Source organism: Sparus aurata, chromosome 23 (assembly GCF_900880675.1).
Source record: "Sparus aurata chromosome 23, fSpaAur1.1, whole genome shotgun sequence".
NCBI lineage: Eukaryota > Metazoa > Chordata > Actinopteri > Spariformes > Sparidae > Sparus > Sparus aurata.
The window spans coordinates 651,724-671,995 of NC_044209.1; the positions used below are offsets into that span (position 1 = coordinate 651,724).

General features: G+C 40.6%; 1 protein-coding gene across 3 annotated transcripts in view; it reads left to right on the top strand.

Annotated features, from left to right (window-relative positions):
- The first annotated feature begins 1,051 nt into the window (after positions 1 to 1,051).
- LOC115575585 (MAGUK p55 subfamily member 2-like) overlaps positions 1,052 to 20,272 on the top strand; it is a 37,967-nt gene continuing 18,746 nt past the window's right edge. The window contains exons 1-4 of one of the 3 annotated variants that reach the window (XM_030407780.1): positions 1,110 to 1,181; positions 1,314 to 1,346; positions 13,363 to 13,411; positions 14,194 to 14,294. In XM_030407780.1, the coding sequence (XP_030263640.1) occupies positions 13,381 to 13,411; positions 14,194 to 14,294 (132 nt within the window). In that variant the 5' untranslated portion in view covers positions 1,110 to 1,181; positions 1,314 to 1,346; positions 13,363 to 13,380. Of the gene's footprint in view, positions 1,182 to 1,313; positions 1,347 to 13,362; positions 13,412 to 14,193; positions 14,295 to 20,272 lie in introns of all 3 variants that reach the window. The other 2 variants (XM_030407779.1, XM_030407781.1) reach the window with 2 other exon arrangements.

Genomic DNA, 20,272 nt, shown 5'->3' on the forward strand with positions numbered 1-20,272 from the left:
TTTTCAATATCTTCCATGTCATGTGACCCAGTGTCTCCAAACCAGCAGCAGATTATTTTAGTAAACTGGAGAAATGAGACACAGCCCTTTGTATTGTACTTTAGTGCTTCCTCTATTTTATATGAATATTAATATGCAGAAATTATGATTTTTTTTCTCAATATCTTCCATGTCATATGGCCCACTGACCTCTGAAACAGATTCTGTTTCCATAAAAAATATAAAATAATAAAGAAAATAATGATAAAAAAAGTTCTCTAATGCTTAAGAGGTTAACATATTTTCAACTTCTACACTATTTTGTCTCATGTCTTAGATTCTGATTCTGAAATTCTGAAAATGATTAATTTTTTTCAAAAATCTCACCAGTAGTCACCATTTAAAGGGTTATTTTTCAAATTTTTCTTCCTGGGGGGCATGCCCCCAGACCCCGCTAGTGTTGCTAGGTTACAGACTCAGAGCACAGCTGCTATAAAAAAAAATCTAGGGGAAACACTGTTCGAAGAATTGTTGTTAAAATGATTAAGTTATTTTTCAATAGACATTTTTTTGGTTGTTGTGAGAAAAAAGGGTGGGTGGTGGCAGTGGGGCTCATTGGGTGCTCAGCACCCCTAATGCTCTGACACTAGAATCGCCCCTGCTGCTCAATAGGATCTCAACTTGACACCTCACTGTTCTAACATTTCTTGGGGTTGCAGTAATCCCAATGCTTTCACTCCTTTCACTTCAATTTAGTTTCTGTGTTATAGTTGCCACAATTTCAGCTCCTGTTACTTAAATTGCCCGTTTCAAGAAAATGCAGAGGAAATACAACAATCCATTGCACTGGTCCTTTAATATGATACTGCGTACTGCATCGATAGGTGTCAAGGTCTCAGAAACTGGAAATATGCTGAATCTGCCTTCAAAGCTAACTTTACACGTTTGTACAACAACACCTGTTCAGCTCCTACTCCCTACTGACCGACTTCATAAGGCATATCGTATAGTAATGACAACAATTACAATTTGAAATTCGTTTTCATCGAAACGTAATACATATGTGGGGCTTTACTTTGAAAATATCCCGGAATTTATGTGCAGTTTCCTGTTGACTTGACGCTGTCGCAGACGCGTCAAAGAAGCCAGACGACAACAAGGAGCGCACGAGACATAGACACACAGACATCGTTGTGTTAAAGGTAGGCGAATGGCTTTTTATTTATCTTACAAGTGACACACTGGCTTTATTCGCATCTCTTACAGTTGAGCACAGGGACGTTCAATTATATCGGTTGAGCATCGTGTGCTTCTCCCTCCTCTTTCACATTCAGCTGAGGTTCGTTCGCCGACGGAATCGATCAAAGGTTGGGTACAGCGGCGCTGTGCTACTGAAGCTAGCCATAGTGTCTCTCTGTGTTAGCATGTCGGTTCTCCATCAGCCTTTGTGGGCCATATGCTTTGTTATATGTGACCCCCCGAGGCTAATGAAGACCCCTCTGCGTGTGTGTGTGTGTGTGCGCGCGCGCGCGTGTCAGATGAGGGGCACACCTGATTAACGTCAGTGGTACATATGAGAACATTAAAAAAGGGTTAATAAAGAGAAGAGACTGAACACACTCACAACACTGCTGGTGGAGTTTAGCTGACGTCAAACAAACCGACACCACGGACCTTCTACTCTCAGAAACGCGTGCGCGCGCGCACTAAGACACACACGCGCGCATGGATACGTTAACATCACTGGGCAATGGTATGAAAAGCTATATTTCATGGTATCCACTTTTTTTCTTTACATTTTGGTACAACTGAGCAGATGGATGGATGATGGGAGACAGAAGGAGGGGTATAGATGTAGAAGGGGGGTGGTAAATAAGGCAGTAATGGAAGGGAGGAGAGGAGGGAGGGAACAGCAAGGGGCATCTGAGCAAGGGAAAACAATAGGGTAGAGAGGGTGATAATGGGAGAGTGGGGGGAGCTGAGAGGAGGAGGAGGGAGGTGAGGTGGAGGAGGGAGGCAGTGGGTAGCAGATGGAGTTCACAGCAGTGTGAGATCAGTAATTGTTGGCTGTTCTTTGTATTTATTCTTTCTTTTGGTCCATTTCTGTCCAAAATATTCTGCACATCGTTTTCACAAGCAGTGAGTTGCTCATTTGTTTACTTACTTCGTCCTCGTCAGCTGTTAGTTGTTTGCTGCAACATTTCCAAAATGATCAGAAAATAGTAATAATAATAATAATATACAATAATAATATACATGCACACAAAACAAGTAATTTAATAGAATAAAACACTGCACAGTAGGCGACTACTCTGGAACATTAACAGCAGTACTGCAGCACGTACATCACAGCAAAGTCTGCAGTTAAGATATCAGAATCAGAATTAGAAATACTTTATTGATCCCCAAGGGGGAATTAACAGTTGCTCGCATTAAAAGTCCAGTTCCACTAATAGGCAATGAGGAACAGTTCACTTTCCTATTATATTTTTGTCATAGTTAAAAAACAAAACAAAACTGTCAAAAAACAAATTATTGTCTTTAACATATCATCCTGAAGTAAATACTGATGTGTAGTGGCTGAAACAAAATTGACGGCATCCATCCACTTATAGATTGGTCCCCTATTAACCATGCTTTTACTGTGCTATTCAGCCAAAGGAAGCACAGCGCAACCAAATCATGGAGAGGCATTTTTTCCCAGGACTTACTGGAATCACTGTGCAAAATTCAAAAGATAAAGAGCTCTGCTGATAGACAAGGGAAAAAAGACGAGGAAGGAGAGTGATTTTGAGGTATCCAGAGTAAACAGACATTCAGTTGTTGCAAAGTGTGCCAGTGTTCTGTGAGGGTATGTTTCTCCTCCAATACATGTTTTTCCCTATCGTTCTTTTTACTTGATCAGTAATATCCCTTTCACAGTGGACAAGAAATCAGCTAAATTGGGATTTGTTCTTAAATTCACTGCATTCACTTCACTCCACACTGCAGAGTCGCAGGTCAGCTCAAGCTTCAGTCGGCTGCAATAAAAACACAACAATTGCGGTGAAATGCACCTCTTCAGGGCGATGCTATGACTTTTGTTGGAGTTAAGGTTGTTGGCTTGTTAATTCTTGTCCATCTAGCTTTGTTCAAGTAGTACTTGAACACTGTTTTTTTTAAATAATATTTTTATTGATTCACAGTTGCAGTAGACAATACATTCCGAGAGTAGGGCTGGGCGATATGGACTAATAGTCATATCCCGATATATTTAGGCTGAATATCGATATGCGATATATATCCCGATATTTTTATGCAAAGTGAGAGCAAATGTTCAGTCAAAATCAAAGCCAAATATGACATGTGGGTGGGAATTTCGTCATTTTAGGGGCAAGTCCATTTGGCCTTCACTTTTTTTTTTTTGTCGGGGGCACAAAGGCCACTGAGTAAAATTTGTTGATTTACCTTTCAGACTGATACCATAACATCCTAATTTATAATAAGACATGGATTATGTATTAAAACATTTTTTAAATACCAATATCAAGTTAATGTTACATTACAAAACAGTTTTTTTAAGTAGGGTTAGAGTGAGGTGAGTTTTGTGACACTACACTGAATATTAGTGTTACTGAATATTTCTCCCAAATAGAAATTCCCCCAAATTATGGCAAAGCACATTTTTTCCAAAAAATTGTAGAATAACCAGCAGGAGACCATTGATGTGTGGAAGGATTTTGGTGGCACTACACTCTGAATAATAGTGAAGTTATTGAATATTTTTTGTAGTTTCTCTTTTCAGTGTTGCACTTTGTAGACGGTCCCTGCGCCCTCGTCTCACAGCTGGCTGACCATACAGACCAGAGTTAATGTCCAGACGCTCGTTTTGATTAACATACGGTTGTAGCCTGTTGTCTGCCGTACTACGGTAGGAAAGAGCCGTCAGTTGTGTTTTAACAAGGTTTCACTTATGAGTTATTGATCCGGGAAGTTCGAATCTGTGAATATATTTCCAACTTTACCGGACTAAATCCTACCACATACGTCAGTTACGTATCATGTCAAAACCGGCTGCGCTCGCTCGCTGTGCTGTAAGTTTTGTTCTTCTGTTTTGAGACGCTGCTGCTGTTTGAGAGGCTTTCACGTGAGATCATCGTGATGATGAGACTCCACCTGCGCGAACTGCGAACTCACTGAAGTTACTGTGAGTGACTACTGTGCACTCAGGTGGCTGTAATTCAGGGCAAGCCCGCTACGCTGACCGGTGGCCGTGCGATGATATTTTTTCACGGGGTATCAAGGCCAAAGTGTGGGGCAACGGCGGCCACCAAAGTGTTTGTTGAAGAGTGCCGGAGTGTCTGTTCCAGCCCCTCCTCTCTCTGTGCATGAAGGAGGAGGGGCGGGGGGAGCAGTGCAGAGAGCTCCGGGTCAGCAGCTTGCCCGGAGCAAGGATCACAGCGCAAATTTGAACTATATCGATGTATGTGATATGGTCTAATTCCATATCACATTTAAAAAATAAATCGATATAAGTTTTATATCGATATATCGCCCAGCCCTATCCGAGAGAGTCACATTTTCATTTTTCTGTATAACCCAACACCCACTCCACCCACCCTAGAGACACTTACATCATTACATCCTCAGGATAATGTATCCAGATCAGTTTAAGTGACGACGCGTACTTGCAGGAAGAAAAAAAATAAGTCAAAATAATAAGTAGAATAAAGTAAGAATGAAATTTAAATTAATGAAAATGAATAAATAATATCAAAAAAATAAATAAATAAATAAATAATAAAATAAAAAAAAAATAAAAAAAACAGGTGAAAAAATGAATAAAAAAGAAGACGAATAATGAATAATGAAATTTAAAATATATGTGTGTATGTATGTATGTATATATATATATATATATATATATATATATATATATATATATATATATATATATATATATATATATATATATATATATATATATATATATATATTAAACATATACACCCACATACATGCCCACACGCATGTTCACACACGCACATACATATGCACACATACACACACACACACACACATAAGAGGTGTACCATAGGTTGTTTGCTGCCTGCATCTCTACATATCCGACCAATCAGCCCCTTATTTTGGGCCTGTCTGATTCAAGGGGGTCATATCCAAGAGGACGGGGTCGGCAGATTCGGGCAAAGTGTGGGTGAAGGATCAGGGGGATGTTTCAGTAGCAGGAAGTTTATCAACATAGTCCAGCAATGGCTTCCAGTGCATGTAAAACTTCTCAGGACAGCCTCTAAGGCTAAATTTGACCTTCTCCAATTTCAACAGAAATAGTAAATCATGTAGCCAGGATTTAAAGGAAGGTGGCTGGGAGGATTTCCATAAAAGGAGAATTTTCCGGCGCGCCATCAAGGATGCAAAGGCAATAACATTTCTCTGTAAAGATGAGGTTGCTAGTTCATCAGGAGGCACCCCAAAAATGGCTATCTGTGGCGAGGGGTTAATAGGTATACCCAAAGTGTCAGAGATAGACTTAGAAAATAAATTCCAATAGTTAGACAATTTAGAGCATGTCCAGAACATGTGTGTCAGGTTGCAGGGCGTCTGAGAGCATCTGTCACAAGCTTCAGTAGTCCTGTCTGGATAGAGTTTAAAGAGTTTGTCTCTGCTATAGTGTAGTCTAAAGAGTACTTTAAATTGGATAAGAGACAGTCTGGCACAGCTAGAGGAAGAGTTGACGGCTTCCATCGCTTTTTTCCATAGAGCATCAGAAATGCTTATCTGGAGTTCGGCTTCCCAGTCGGCCCTGCTCTTATTTACAGCTGAATCATTTGTTGGTGATAAAAGATCATAAAGGAATGAGACATGACCCTTGGGCAAAGATTTAGCCTGGAGTACCAAATCTATATCATTGAGGGGTGGGACTTGGGGAAACTGAGGAGAGTGGGTTAGTGCAAAGTCATGAAGTTGGAAGAAGCGAAAAAAGTCTGTATTGCCTAGCCCAAAGGCTGAGCGTAATTGGTTGAAGCTGGCGAACAGACCGTCTATGTACAGATCACCCAGGCATCTCAGGCCCTTCCCTTCCAGAACTGCAAAGCGCGAGTCGATCCTAGGTGGCACAAATAAGTGGTTATTACAAAGAGGTGTAGTTTGCGGAGGGGAGAACCATCCAAACCGCTTCCTAATTTGGGTCCAAATTTTTAATGTATTAGTTACAATGGGGTTGGATGTGAAATTTACTAGAGAGAGAGGGAGGGTGCTACATACTAGCGCCTGGAGAGACGTGGTACATGAATTCGCCTCCAACTGGCACCAGGTATGTCGAGGAGAGGTGAACCAGAGTAAATTCTTTTGTGCGTTGGCCGCCCAATAGTACCCCGGAAGGTCAGGCAATCCCAGCCCACCCAATGATCTGTTCCTCTGGAGCAAGAATTTATTTGCTCTGGCCCTTTTACATGCCCAAATGAACGTGGATATAATGCCGTTAATAATCTTAAAAAATGAACGAGGGAGGTAGATTGGTAGGCATTGAAAGAGGTAAAGGTACCTTGGTAAGATATTCATTTTTACTGTTTGCACTCTACCCGCAAGAGACAGTGGTAACCGGTTCCATTTTTGAAGGTCCTGTTTGACTGCTGCCGTCAGTACCGAAAAGTTCTGTTCTTTCAGTGTGCGCATAGTTCGTGTGACCATTATACCCAGGTATTTTATGCCCACTACAGTGGTCTAGTATGGTATGAGGTGAGTTGGAATTTCTGTAGCCAATTGATTTATTGGGAAACATTCACTTTTGGAGACGTTCAATTCATATCCGGAGAATACGCTGAATGAATCCAGGGTTGAGAGAATAGGTGGGAGGCTTGACAGAGGATCGCTTATATACATTAGTAGGTCATCGACATATAACGAGACCTATGCTCCTCTCCATGTCTCCTTATTCCTTTGAATCCTCTTTCTGATTTCAATGCAATGGACAACGGCTCAATAGCGAGCGTGAACAGCAGAGGAGAGAGGGGGCACCCTTGGCGTGTGCCACGGAAGAGAGGGAAAGGATCGGAGCGCTGTGTATTCATATTCATGTATTCATGTTCATATAACGATCCGTATGATCGGAGAAGCAGTCGTTCAGCTTCTGTTGTGAGGAGTAAGTCAAGTTCCGTCTTAAGTCTGAGTCTCTCTTTATACAAGTCCGGAGTATTTGTAACAGCTAGCGATCTGTCCAGGTCTGCAATTAGCTTTTCTAATTCTTCCTTACACAGTCTGCATTGTTTATTAACATAGGATGTATATGAAATTATCTTGCCTCTGAGAAATGCCTTCAGGGTATCCCATAGCAATGATGGGGAGGTCTCTTTATTTTTGTTGGTGTCACAGAAGACTTTGACAGAGTCAACAACATATTTACAGAATTTTTCTTCTCTAAGTAAAAGAGGGTCGAGACGCCAAAACCTGAAATGTTTGGGCTTTAGGTCAAAACAAAGATCTAGAACTACGACTGAGTCATCTGAAACTGATATGGGTAAATATTGCACAGAAATAAGTGAGGAGATGAGATTTTTATCCACTAGGAAGTAATCAATACGAGAGAAAGAGCGATGGGCATGCGAGAAAAAAGAATATTGGCGGGAAGCTGGGTATGTAAATCTCCAGGGGTCGATATAGCCAAACTGGTCCATGAGGGTGGACAAGGTCTGTGATATCTTTGAGGACGGGATATTTCGTGGGCTCGATCTGTCAAGAACCGGGTCGATGACACAATTCAAATCCCCACCAAGAATCAGTGAATGGGAGTCCAGGTTTGGAATTAGAGATATTACTGAATTGAAAAAGCTGTGATCATCCCAATTAGGGGCGTAGATTGATGCCACATTACTGGGGGTGAACTGAACGTTTTTCCTGATTAATATGGCTGTGCCTCTTGTTTTACAATTGAATTGAGAGTGAAAAATTTGTCCTATCCATGGACAGCTCAACTTTGCATGTTCAGATCTTAGCAGGTGCGTCTCCTGAAGAAATATCACATCAGCATTCAGGTTTTTGATATAAGTCATAATCTTGGTTCGTTTTAATGTGGCATTCAAGCCCCCCGTGTTTAAAGAGGTGAACCTTACCATCTGCCCACCGGTGGACCCTCCATTTAGTAAGCCAGACATGTTGTAGCAGATGGTGAAAAAAGAATCAGGTCGAATCTGAGACGCAAGCAGCAGAAGATGGGTGAAATCATAAAAAAAGATATCAAAATCTTAAACCAAAAAACAGTGCAACGTGTCAGTACAAAGCAAAAAGGACAGGTCTCTTTACCACCCCATTCCCTAAACCCCCCACCCCATCTGTGAGGAGACCTGGTCTCCTGCTCACATCCCTTCCGATATCCCCCTAAGCTCTTAGCAATGCAACGAACTTGCTCAAACTTCCCTTCCTGAAGCATCTTACCTCAAAGTGTCATCTCTGAACCCATAACTCAACAACTCAACCCGGCCCAGCCTAGCCGGCTAAGCTAGCTAGGCCTCGGGCTCTGTTTGTAGCTTGAAGCGAACGCCGCGGCCTCTTCTGGGGAGGAGAACCTCTTCTTCGTACCGCGTACCGCCAGCGTCCTGTGCGCTCGGTCGAGCTCAGGAGGGGATTCCAAAATATCTTCCCCGAGTAGTTCAACTAGGAGCTTCGAGAAAAACATAGTGAGTAAAATATATTTTAAAGGACCCACCATTAGATGGTGTCATGCCTGGTTGGTACTAGGGGTGGGTAAAAATATCGATTCATCAATGCATTGCTATATATTTTTTCCCAATTCAATATCGATTCATAAAATCCTCTGAATCAAGTCAGACAAGCGACCACCTGCTGTCCCTCGCCGGACCTCTCGGTCCCCGCCTCCAGCAGCTGGAAGCGTTTTGCCCGCGACCTCGCTCGAGGGTCGGAGGGTGATGCGCCGCGGAAACACCGTCGGAGCTGCGGAGGCGGGTAGCCGATGTCTGACGCACCGCTCTTTCGGAGACTGTAAACTCCCAGCGCAGCCGGTCTGGCTGCTGCATTGTGCGCCCGCGGGATGCACTCTCTTCCGGGGAGAGAGGGGGGGTCAGTGTCAACGTTTTACCCCCTCGTGTCTCGCCGGAGGGCGGAGGGACGGCGGTCATGTCTATGTTTATGTCAGACAAAAATGTACCATGCAGTCCCAGAAACAATGGCACTTTCTCAGCTTAACTATGTTTGCACTATTTTATAACTAAACATATCGAGTACCTTTGTTTACATTTCAATTCGAACTAGAACTTCCTAGAGGAAAGATTTATGATTTAAGATGACTTTTTTTAATTAAATAAATTATCAACAGGTACTCTAATGAATTATTTGTTTATTACTACTTATTACTGAATCGATATCGAAGCATTTAAGTCAATATTGAATCGAATCGATACTGATTTGAATTGCGACCTAACGCAGGGCAAGGCTGTTTGCTGCAGGGGTGCTGAAAGCTGGGATACTGGAAGCACAGCCACTGGTAAAAACGGAAATTCAGCTGATCACCAGAGACAGACAAAAAGATTATGGACAACCGACAAGCCATATTCGTCTTCTTCTTGTTGTGTTCGGTTTCTCCTTCTACTGTCTGTTTGTTTACAGTGTGCAAATTTTATGCGCATGCTCCGTCTCTTCTTCTCCATTTTTGGTGAATTTAAGCACCACCTGGAATATGAACCTGGAATATGAACTACAGCGTGTTTAGTCGTTTACAATGGATCCGTTTTGGTACATGTGGACCTGGCCTGAGATTGGGGTTTAGGGTGATTATTTTCTGGTTTATTTCCACCTATATGACTGAGAATGTCATCTTGAGCTCTAGGGCACACTGACTTTTCACTATTTTCTTTCATTTTAATGACCAAAGAACTGATTGATGAATACAATAACTGACAGATGGGCAGTCAAAAGAAGTTGAAAAAGTTGCCACCCTACCCAGGAGTTTAGGTTCTGTACCCTGTTCTTAGGCCCTACCCTGAATTGTGCAACGCATTTTTTTCATAAGTGTATGCCTGGAACTCAAATATTCTCTAAATAACCTAGTTAGTAGGGGTGAGAAAAAATTCACATGCATCGCAATTCTCTCTAGAATGATTATGTCTCGATTCAGATAAGTTAATAATCGGAATTTAAAAACTGAAGTTAGTTCGCCTGCTGCAACATTCAGTTTGCCTGCTGCAGAGCGCTACAAAAAGCGCCTGCTGATTCTCTGCTGTACACGCATGCGCACCAAACACACATGTGCAAGTGTTTGAGCGGCGACAATAGTCCATGGGCCAGACCAGATTTTGGTACCACTCAAGGTGGCAAATCCTAGTAACATTTTTTTAAATGGTACATGTCCATAGATGATATTTTGGTATGATAACCCATCCTAAGTGGTAGCTTTGTGACAGTTATCAGCACATGAAGTTAAACACCCCGTACAATAAATAGGCCTCCAGGTGCGTGCATATCCTACTTTATGCTCATTTTTCAGAGCTTTACTCATCGTTTATGAGGGCATGTTTGGTAGCATTATAAAGGGTAGATTCATAGCTTTCATTTAAAACAGGTTTTGGGCCTGTCTAAAAAATACAAAGGTCACATGGGCTCTTCCAACTGTCAACAACAACTATTTTTCCACAATTTTCGCCTAAACTGTACTCTTTTTTTATAGCATTGTGACATGTAGGAACAACACTGACACAAATAACGAACACTGAAATACTCACAGGACTGTAACAATTCAGGAAATGTATAATCCTCCCATATTATACTACTATGAGGGGTGATTGTGGGCCTTAAAGTGGAACATGGGCCCAGGCGTGAATTGTCAATAATTGCTAATTGTTTGGTATTTTCAAAGAGTCTTTATTTAGCAGGCAGATCAGATCAGTAGATTTTTATCCTAATATTTAATATTTAAAGACTGCTCATCAGTTAAGCTAGGTGGGTGTCCAGTTGGGTTGTTTTTCAGCCTTTCAGGCATTCTTTTTTTTCTTTTTTCGGGGTAATCCTTGGCTAAAGGGATAAAGTTCCCTGGTGGAGGAAGGCAGTTCAGGGCCTTGGCTGCTGCTAGTTAGCCTCTCAAATTGCCTCGAGCCTGGCATGCTCCAGAAGATAAACAGGTATGGTTTATGATAGGAAGGATCTGATGAGTTTGTTTTTGTAAGGCTGGGAATTTTAACAATTGTGTGTGGCATCGGGCGTCAGTATTATCAAGTTTGCTGTTGATAGAGGTGGTGATTGTGATTTGTTTTCCTTACCAGTCAGGTGTCGGAAGTTGGAGCTTAAAGGTGGGAGGCAAAGGCTGCCATTAAGATGAGCCAGCCGGAACTTCAGAAGGCCACAGTCTGTTCTCTTGTCGATGTCCTGTCTTTTTCCTGATTCCTAAGTATTTCTTTGGTCCCTTTGTTCGTGAGTGTGAAGTTGACATTTACATTTACCTTTAGGGAATTTAGCAGATGCTTTTGTCCAAAGCGACTTACAATGAACATTATCCAGTAGGACATTTTTGACTGGTGTCATCAAATTACTCTAAATTAAAACACATAAAATACATTTTTTGAAAATGGTTCTATGAAGTCGAGGGAGAATTGACAAGACCTACACAGTTTATGAGGTGTGTGAAACTGAACTTAAATACTTTGGCAACACAACTAATTTGAGAAACCACCTTGCGCGATACCACCCAGAGTTGGGAAAGAAGCAGCGACCTGTTGCAGATGCCAGCCAGAAAACGATCAAGCAGGCAGTGGCACACCTTCAACCTAACTCTGAGACAGTGAAGCGGATTACCAAATCCATTGCAGGTTTTATTGCATTGGATTTAAGACGGTATTCAGTTGTGGAGAACGTGGGTTTTTTGGACAATGGTGTTCACTCTAGAGCCAAGATACAAAATACCATCTCGGCGTTACTTCACTGACACAGCCATACTGATGCGCTGCAGTGAAACTTAAACAGAATTTTTGGACACTTTGATGAAAGCGTGTAGGTAAGTAGCCATGTTTTAGTTTGAGAGCTGACATGTACATAATGTGTTGAAATGCGAGCTGCATTGATTATTACATTGAAAGCATTTTTTATTTTAAGTTATACTATTTGTGACAAAGAAAAGCCTTTTCTTTAATAAGATATTAGAAAAGGTAATTAATCTGTTGATTTTTTTAATGATCATCACCAAAGGTTGGAAGTGATTAGCAAACTCAGATTTAATCAATATCATTATTTTTTTAAATCATGCATGGAAATGTACACAAAAAAAATTGTTGTGTCGAGATGCGTCGAGACACATCGATAATCAGTTTAGAATCGAATCGTTGACCTCAGAATCGGAATCAAATTGTGAGGTGCCAAGAGATTCCCACCCCTACTAGTTAGCTTGGTTTTTAGATTTTTTTTGTCCTCTTTTGCTCTTCTCAAGCTTAGCTTTTAACATCATCCTCTCTTCCGCTCTTTTGCAGCTTGTGGTGATGTGTAATGCCTACTCTAGCATAAGCATCAGTGTGTGTGTGTGTGTGTGTGTGTGTGTGTGTGGGTGGGTGGGTGCGTGTGTGTGCGTGCATGTGATCCAGATGTAATTCTAAATATTGTATAGTCGTTTGCAGTGAGAAACATCTTTTCAGCGACTCTGCAAAAGATACACTTTTAGAGATAATGGATGGATTGTAGTTGGGCATATGGCAATGTCCACAGTGAACCACCACAATAAATTATATAAAAAAATGATAATTGACAATGTAAAACTTTTGGCTTCCATCACCAGTAAAAACTGCAGGCCAATCCACTCTCACATCCCTTCTAGGCAAGCGTCTTACATCATTTCTGTGCCAGGTTTAAAAGTGTCTTTGTCTCTGCAAGGATGTCCGCTTATGTCTTTAACTCTGTGTACAGCCTCTGAAGCTTTAAACTTAGCTAGCTAGCTATACTGCAGATGCTAGCTAAGAATAAAATATGTCTTAAAAGAAACACACTAACAGCGTCCTGCTGAAAAATAACACTGTGGCCACCAATATATCCAAGCATCTTGGATTGGCCCAGCTGTGAAGAAAAGAAAATGATGAATGAAACATTGAGACTTATTGTGCATCGCAGTGACAAGCGATGACTTCTTTCTTTTTATTATCTCTCTCAGATGTCAAAACAGTCAACAACTTTGGCCTTACAGCATCCTATGGTTCATCAGCCCAATCTTAATCTAGAACTGCATGTTAATGGAGGAGTGTTGATTCAACATGTTCAATATAGTTTGAAAACTGTGTATATCAAAATGTCACCTACAGTATTTAGCAGCTAAAACTAAAAACCTCACTTTCCACTCTCCTGTTTTTTGGATTCGCTCTAAAAGATGGACTATCTTCTTAACCCCCCCCTTCTCTCTCTCAGATTGACTGAAGCTCTACCATGCCTGTGGCCTCCACCAGGACAGAGCCTGGTGAGACCAGACACCATCCACCCCGCTTCTATCGCCATATAATTATTTACTATGCTTTTTGTTCCTCTTCATGATCGGCCTTCACACCATTTGTTTGGTTATGAGTTTTGGTGAGCTTTAAGTGAGATGATGTTACATTGAGTGACTAGGGACTAGGGCTAGGGATGTAACGATATACCAAATTCCATTTCTTTTCAGATATTGTGATAAATATATATTGTGGTAAACATACCATGGGCTATATAGTGTGACAATCACGTACCAAGTTTTTGGTATCATTGCATCTCTTACTTTTGACAAACTTCGACAGAATGAGTTGATCTAGTTAAAGTCCCTTTGTGTAGGCTTTTAAAAAAATCTCAGTGGCAGGGTAAAAAAAGACATAGTAGCAAATCGTACATGACATTGCACTCCACTTTTACCCATCTAATTTCACAGACACTCACGATTTTACACTGGGACCGTTTTGAAGATTGAAGTTTTCTATAAATAAAAAGGTCTGTGGAAGATGCTATATTTGCATACAATTTTAAACACAGAAACCTTAGCTTAAACTCATGACAGTATTTTTTTTACATGTAATACAGCCTTCATCAACATGAGAATTTCCCCCATTCTGAACAGAGGTCATCAAATAGTATAAACAAAGCCAAAAAGTTAAATGTATTAATTTGAAGCTGTCCTGTAGTTACAGCCATAAAGGTTGAATTCCTTGTTTCTCCTTCTTATCATCCCATTGTCCCTCTTCTGTGTGTGTGTCTGTATTGGTTTGTGTGTTATAGCACCCCAGGTGTTGGACGCGATGAGTGACAGCACCACCAGCTCCACCACGGCCAATGACCTGGACCTTATCTACCTAAAAGGCATCATGGAGAGCCCTGTGGTGTGTTACACACACACAAACACACACACACACACACACACTTGTGCCATAATATTTCCATCTCATTTAATTTTCATTTATTTTATTTTTTTAAGGGACAGTGCACATTAATCGACATTTCTGTAAATGTGCTAGTTTTAGCCAGCTGGCTAATTTTCAACTGTAGTCCTTTGGCAAAATGTTAAGCTAGGCGCAGGGTGGCAAAAAAAAGAAAATAAAAAAAAGACATATAAAAGAGTACACACAGCAACAGATAATAACATAACATGATGCCAAGAGACTGGCTCCATTAAAACATTAAAACATATAATGATTCATCCATTCATACAAACCACCATGGGTTACAGGACAGCTACAATAATACATAGCAACAAACATGCATTCAGATTAAATACTAGCAAAGATGTTCACAATTTTGATTGCTTAAAAGCCAGTCTTTAAGACGGTGGGTGAATGTATGATGGGAGGTGCAATTTCTAATCTCCACTGGCAATTGGTTCCATAATTTAGATGCTCTTACAGAGAAAAATAATTGACCAAAGGAGCTGGACCTAATAGGGACTACACATTCCCCTCTTAAAGCAGACCTTGTGGTTTTGTTGTTGCGTTGTTTCTGCTGTATAAAAGTGCAGAGTGTTGGGGGAGCCTTGCCATTGATAATCTTAAAAATTAGGCATGTGTAAGTGTTGGTAAAGCTTGGGTTTTCTGTCCAAAACGTTAAGCTGTTGTTTGTGAAGTGATAAGATAGGTCTTAGTGTTGTGCTATTCACCTGGGTCCAGCTCGTCATACAATATGTTAAGTTGGGAATGATCATAGCATTCATGTAGAGCTTTGCTACAGGGGTTGTCAAGCAGTTCCTTATATCTAAAGTTGGCTAGATTGTATTTGGTTATTTGCATTACCTTTCTCACTTGGTTTTTGAAGGATAGAGTAGAGTCAAGGATAATACCTAAATATTTAAAATGTGTAACTGTTTGAATGACCTCCCCAGACACATAGACCTTGGGTTCACAGTGAGCTACAGTGTTAGTCTTGCTAAAAAACATACAGACGGTCTTCTTTACATTGAGATACAACTGTGAGTAAGCAAGCCATTTATGTACACGTACCATTGTATCACTGAGTTTGGCAGCAGCTTGTGCTTTGATTTGTGCATGGACATAAATTACTGTATCATCAGCATACATTTGAACCTCACATCCAGTGCAGACTCATGGCAGGTCATGTAATAAAGGCTGAAAAGAATAGGGCCCAGGACAGATCCCTGGGGCACACCCAGTTCGTTCCTCAGGGGTGGAGATGTCTCACCACTAACCCTTACACACTGCACTCTATTTGACAGATATGATCTCATCCAGTCAATTACGCTGGTTGAGAAATTAAAATAAGGCATTTTGTGAATGAGTATAAAATGAATGACAGTGTTGAAAGCTTTTTTAAAATCTAAGAAAATTGCTCCAACTACGCCTCCTTTGTCCATTTTTGATTTGATGTTTTCCACAAAAAAGCAATTTGCTGTCTCAGTGGAGTGATGACTGGTAAAATATTAATTTATGATATTTATATCAGTTGTGTCCCCTGATTTATAGACTGGCACAACAATGGCTGACTTCCAGTCCTTTGGGAATTTTCCCTCCTTAAAGGATGTGTTAATATTTTATAGTAACTGGCCCTGTGAAAGAGGCAGCAAGTTTCTTTAAAAACATAGAATCCAGTCCTTGATCTCCATCTGCTTTGTTACTTTATTATGTCCTTTCCCTGTTAGTTGATGTAGACAGTCCCAGATTTGTTTATGATTTACCTTAGCGTCATGTATGAGATCAACAAAGAAGTTAGATTTAGCTGCTCTGATTTCCTTTATTACTTTGTTTCTTATGGACACAAATATATGCCTGTCAGTCGGTGACTTGGACTTCAGAGAGTGCTTCAGGGCATTATCTCTCTCCTTCATTAACTTCCTTATATCACTGGAAATCCAGGGGAGGGTGTATCTTTTATTCCCTTTAAATTTAAATTTAAAATTTAAATAAATATCTTGAGGAATCGTTTTGTAATGTTTTGGATTATGGACATGAGGACATTTGTGTCAGTATCCACATCTGCACCAGCTAGGATTTGGTTCCAGTTAATATTTTTAATTTCCCTGTCAAAATCATCAATATCACGCCTGGGTATTCTTAATTGGCTAGATTTGGTGTTGGGTTTCAAGTGGAAGCGAGATTTAGTGAGCTTTCTGGCTATAAGGGTAAGGTTATGGTCAGACAGACCAGTGACCATATTGAAGAATTTTGTCACCCTTTCAGGTTTGTTGGTGAATATCAAGTCAATTCGAGGTTATTTTTGTGGGCCCTTTAATTTGTTGTGTGAGATCAAATTTATTTGAGATCTATTGCATTGCCTTACTGGTACCTTTGTCCTCCAAATTAACATTGAAGTCCCCCATTATTAGTATTTCCTGCCCTGAGCTGCATTCCTTTAGCACAGTTTCAAGTTTTTCAAAAAGATAGTTTTTGCAGATGGAGGTCTATACACTCCAATGAGAGTGAAGGACATCTGTGGTGATAGACTAATGTTAAGACAAATATGCTCTAGCTCAGGGGTGTCAAACTCATCCTGGTCTGGGGGCCGCATACAACTTAATCGGATCTCAAGGGGGCCAGACCAGTACACTCATTCCAAAATTACATAGAACTAACAACAAGTCCACTTTTTTCTTTGTATGCAAGAAAAAAGTGCAAAGAAGAAGAAGTAAATTATAAAAATCTTTATATGCAATGAATTGTCCTTTTACTAAATATATTATGAACAACCTAAGAGTTTTTAAGAAAAGTATGTGCAATTTCAACAACACTTTCACCCAGTTTAACATTTATTTAAGTGCATTATGCATAGAAACTGATCACAGTGATTGTACAATGTTGCAAAACATTTATTGACAGTTTTGTGGAAGTTTAAACACTGTCCTGCATGTTAAAATACATCAAACACGTCAAAATTTATAAATGATTTAAAATCCATTTTCCACATCTGGGAAGCAATTCTGAACACATGAACTGACTCCACACACTTGAAATCTTAAGTGGCAGCTGTTTTAAACAGACATTTGATAAAGTAAATTTGTCCCCTTCCTTGTTAATGCATAACATGTATGCATGTAAAAAAACATACAACATACATTACATATATGGCATGCATAAGAAATAATTTTTTACTCAACAAAGCTCTTCTGTTGTAAATCTGTTACTGACTAGCACTGACTTTCACAGCAATTACAACAGCAAATATTCACAGCTGTTTATTTTTATAGTGCAATGTTGACAGGAGCATTCCATAAGATTTAGTCTTGCTCAGTATTTGCCCCTGAAACTTGGCATCTTTTAGCCTGCACAAGTGCATTAATATCAGGCATCATGTCCTGAGTAGCAGCCACTTTCAGAATCTCATTTAAGTGCTTATGTGTGAGCTTTGAGCGCAGCTTCGTTTTATTAATGTTCATTACTGAGAAAACCTGCTCACAAAGGTAGGTAGTCCCAAACATGGACATTTTTGCAGCCAGTGCTGTCAATTTAGGATAGCCTGGTTGGAGATACTTGTAAAATGTGTCCAAGCCCACAGAAGCAAATTTGTCCTTCAATTCTACATCACACTGCAAATCAATGATTTCAAGTTGCATGTCAACGGGCACATCAGAAGCTCTGACTGTGAATGGTGAGCGAAAAACTGCGAATTCTGTCTCGAGTTCGCGAAAGACCTGAAATCATTTCTCAAACTCCCTCAGCAACCCTGAAATCTTGTCTTTGTACTGTTTCACGTCAGGATTAACGCTTGCTGCGCACACATCTCTGAGACAGGGAAAATGAGCAGGGTCACCGCTTGCCATCTGCGTCTCCCATAACGCGAGCTTTAACTTGAATGCACGTATGCTGTCATAATACTGTGTTACAATTTTTTTGCGTCCTTGCAACATTTTGTTCAGATTATTCAAGTGCTCTGTAATATCAACCATAAATGCAAGGTCCTGCAGCCAAAGTGGGCACTGTAATTCCTTAACAGGTTTTCCTTTTTTCTCCATGAATTGTCCGATTTCCACACGGAGATCAAAGAAGCGCTTCAGCACAGCACATCTGCTTAACCCTTTAGGCGCCGGGTTTTATTTTAAAAAATACTAGATTTTGACATCTAAATTTCAGAAGGCTCTGGCTTGAATGTAGTTTGAGATAGAGACAAAGTGTAAATGAGACAAATATTGAGAATGACCTAAAGTTTATGAAGGGAGTAATTTTTCCCATCTAATTTGCATATTATGACGTCATATGGTGGCGGCCATATTGGATTATGTAATTTCCATGAAATAACTGGTATTTTGAAAGAGAGTTGAACTTATTTCATCAGATTCATCCCCTCCATCCATTTGTTATGTTGTCCACACATCAAATGAACAGGGAAAAAGTAAATTGTAAGCCAACAGTCGTAAACTAGAACTATTAGTACACCACAAAACTCATGTAAACAGTATGCGGTTTTTTTTACCCACCATCCCCCCCATTGGAGGACACTTTTTTTCTTCCCTTTTTCTTGTTTTCTCTTCTCTTCTTTATTATTATTATTATTATTATTATTATATGATAATAATAACAGTAGGCGTCTTTTAGCTGCAGAGGCCTTATCTGTGCCTATCTATCCAGATAAAAGTTTGTGATATTTGTAGAGTGTGGAGCCTCTCATTGCAAGGCATAGAGACAATAAGAACTAATTATATATATATATATATATATATATATATATATATATATATATATATATATATATTTACATTTACATCATACCATTCATGAAACCGTGAACTTGGAATTAGTTCATGTCAGCCTAAATACTGATGAGGATTGTCTCCATTGTTATAAGATACCAGAAATCATCAGTCAGAAAGAGGGACAAAAAAACTATAGACCTTGAATCATTGCTTAGCTTTCTGTCACCACGATATCCAATTTGCTCATCAAAGGGCTTTATCCATATACTTCATCTCTCAAGTAAGCCCAGCCACCATTACCATTATCATCATCATCATTTCCAGCCCTGTTCTGCCTTCCCCTGTTGCCCCTACGACACCCATCAGCCTTTCTACGAACACTTCGCCCACGACTCCCCCTGCTATCTCCTCTAGTGTTGTGAGAAGATCTGGACTCGTGTGTGCTTTGTGAACACTGCTGCGTCGCATAGCTGCACCGCTGCCGCGGATGGAGGCTACGTGACCGTCGCGGTGGAAAGAGTGAACACTAACGCTGACACCCAGCGCTATTCTCACCACCACCGCTACTTCTACCACATCCATTCGCTTCCCTACTGATACTACGAGTTCGTGTATCATTTCCATTCCCACCTATTGGGCAAAGGATCGTGTGTTAGTGCTTGTGCGTTTTCCTCGCTCTGCGCGGCACCACCATTGCTATGCAAAGACGCACCGCGACTAGCAAGCTCACTAATCAACCGACTGTCATCTCCCAAAGCTAGATTTTCCACTTCAGAATCAGAATCACCGAATAGGAGCTCAATCACTTCAACTTTTTGCATGCCATTGTCGTTTATTTCGTCTCAATAACTTCTGAATCCAGCAGTACCCCTTCAGCAAAATGGCTTCCTGGCGCACTGTCTCCGCTCTCTCACCCCACAGTTTGCATGGGACTTCCTCGAACATTTTGCATTGAAGCAAGACGTTTTTATGAGCTAAGGTCTAAGTATAGGATGTCTGCCAACTAGTGGTGGGGAGTATGAACGACATGTAACACTCTATTGGGAGAAAACAGCTGTTTAGTTCAGTACCGCGGTGTGTCGCAAATTTGCGACTCTGGCGCCTAAAGGGTTAACCATCTTACTTCAGTGTGGTATGGCAGACCATGGGTAATGTTAAGGCCCCCACACACCGCCCAGACGTCCAACTGCCTTATCCGACCACTCTCCGACCACTCCGTTGCCTCTT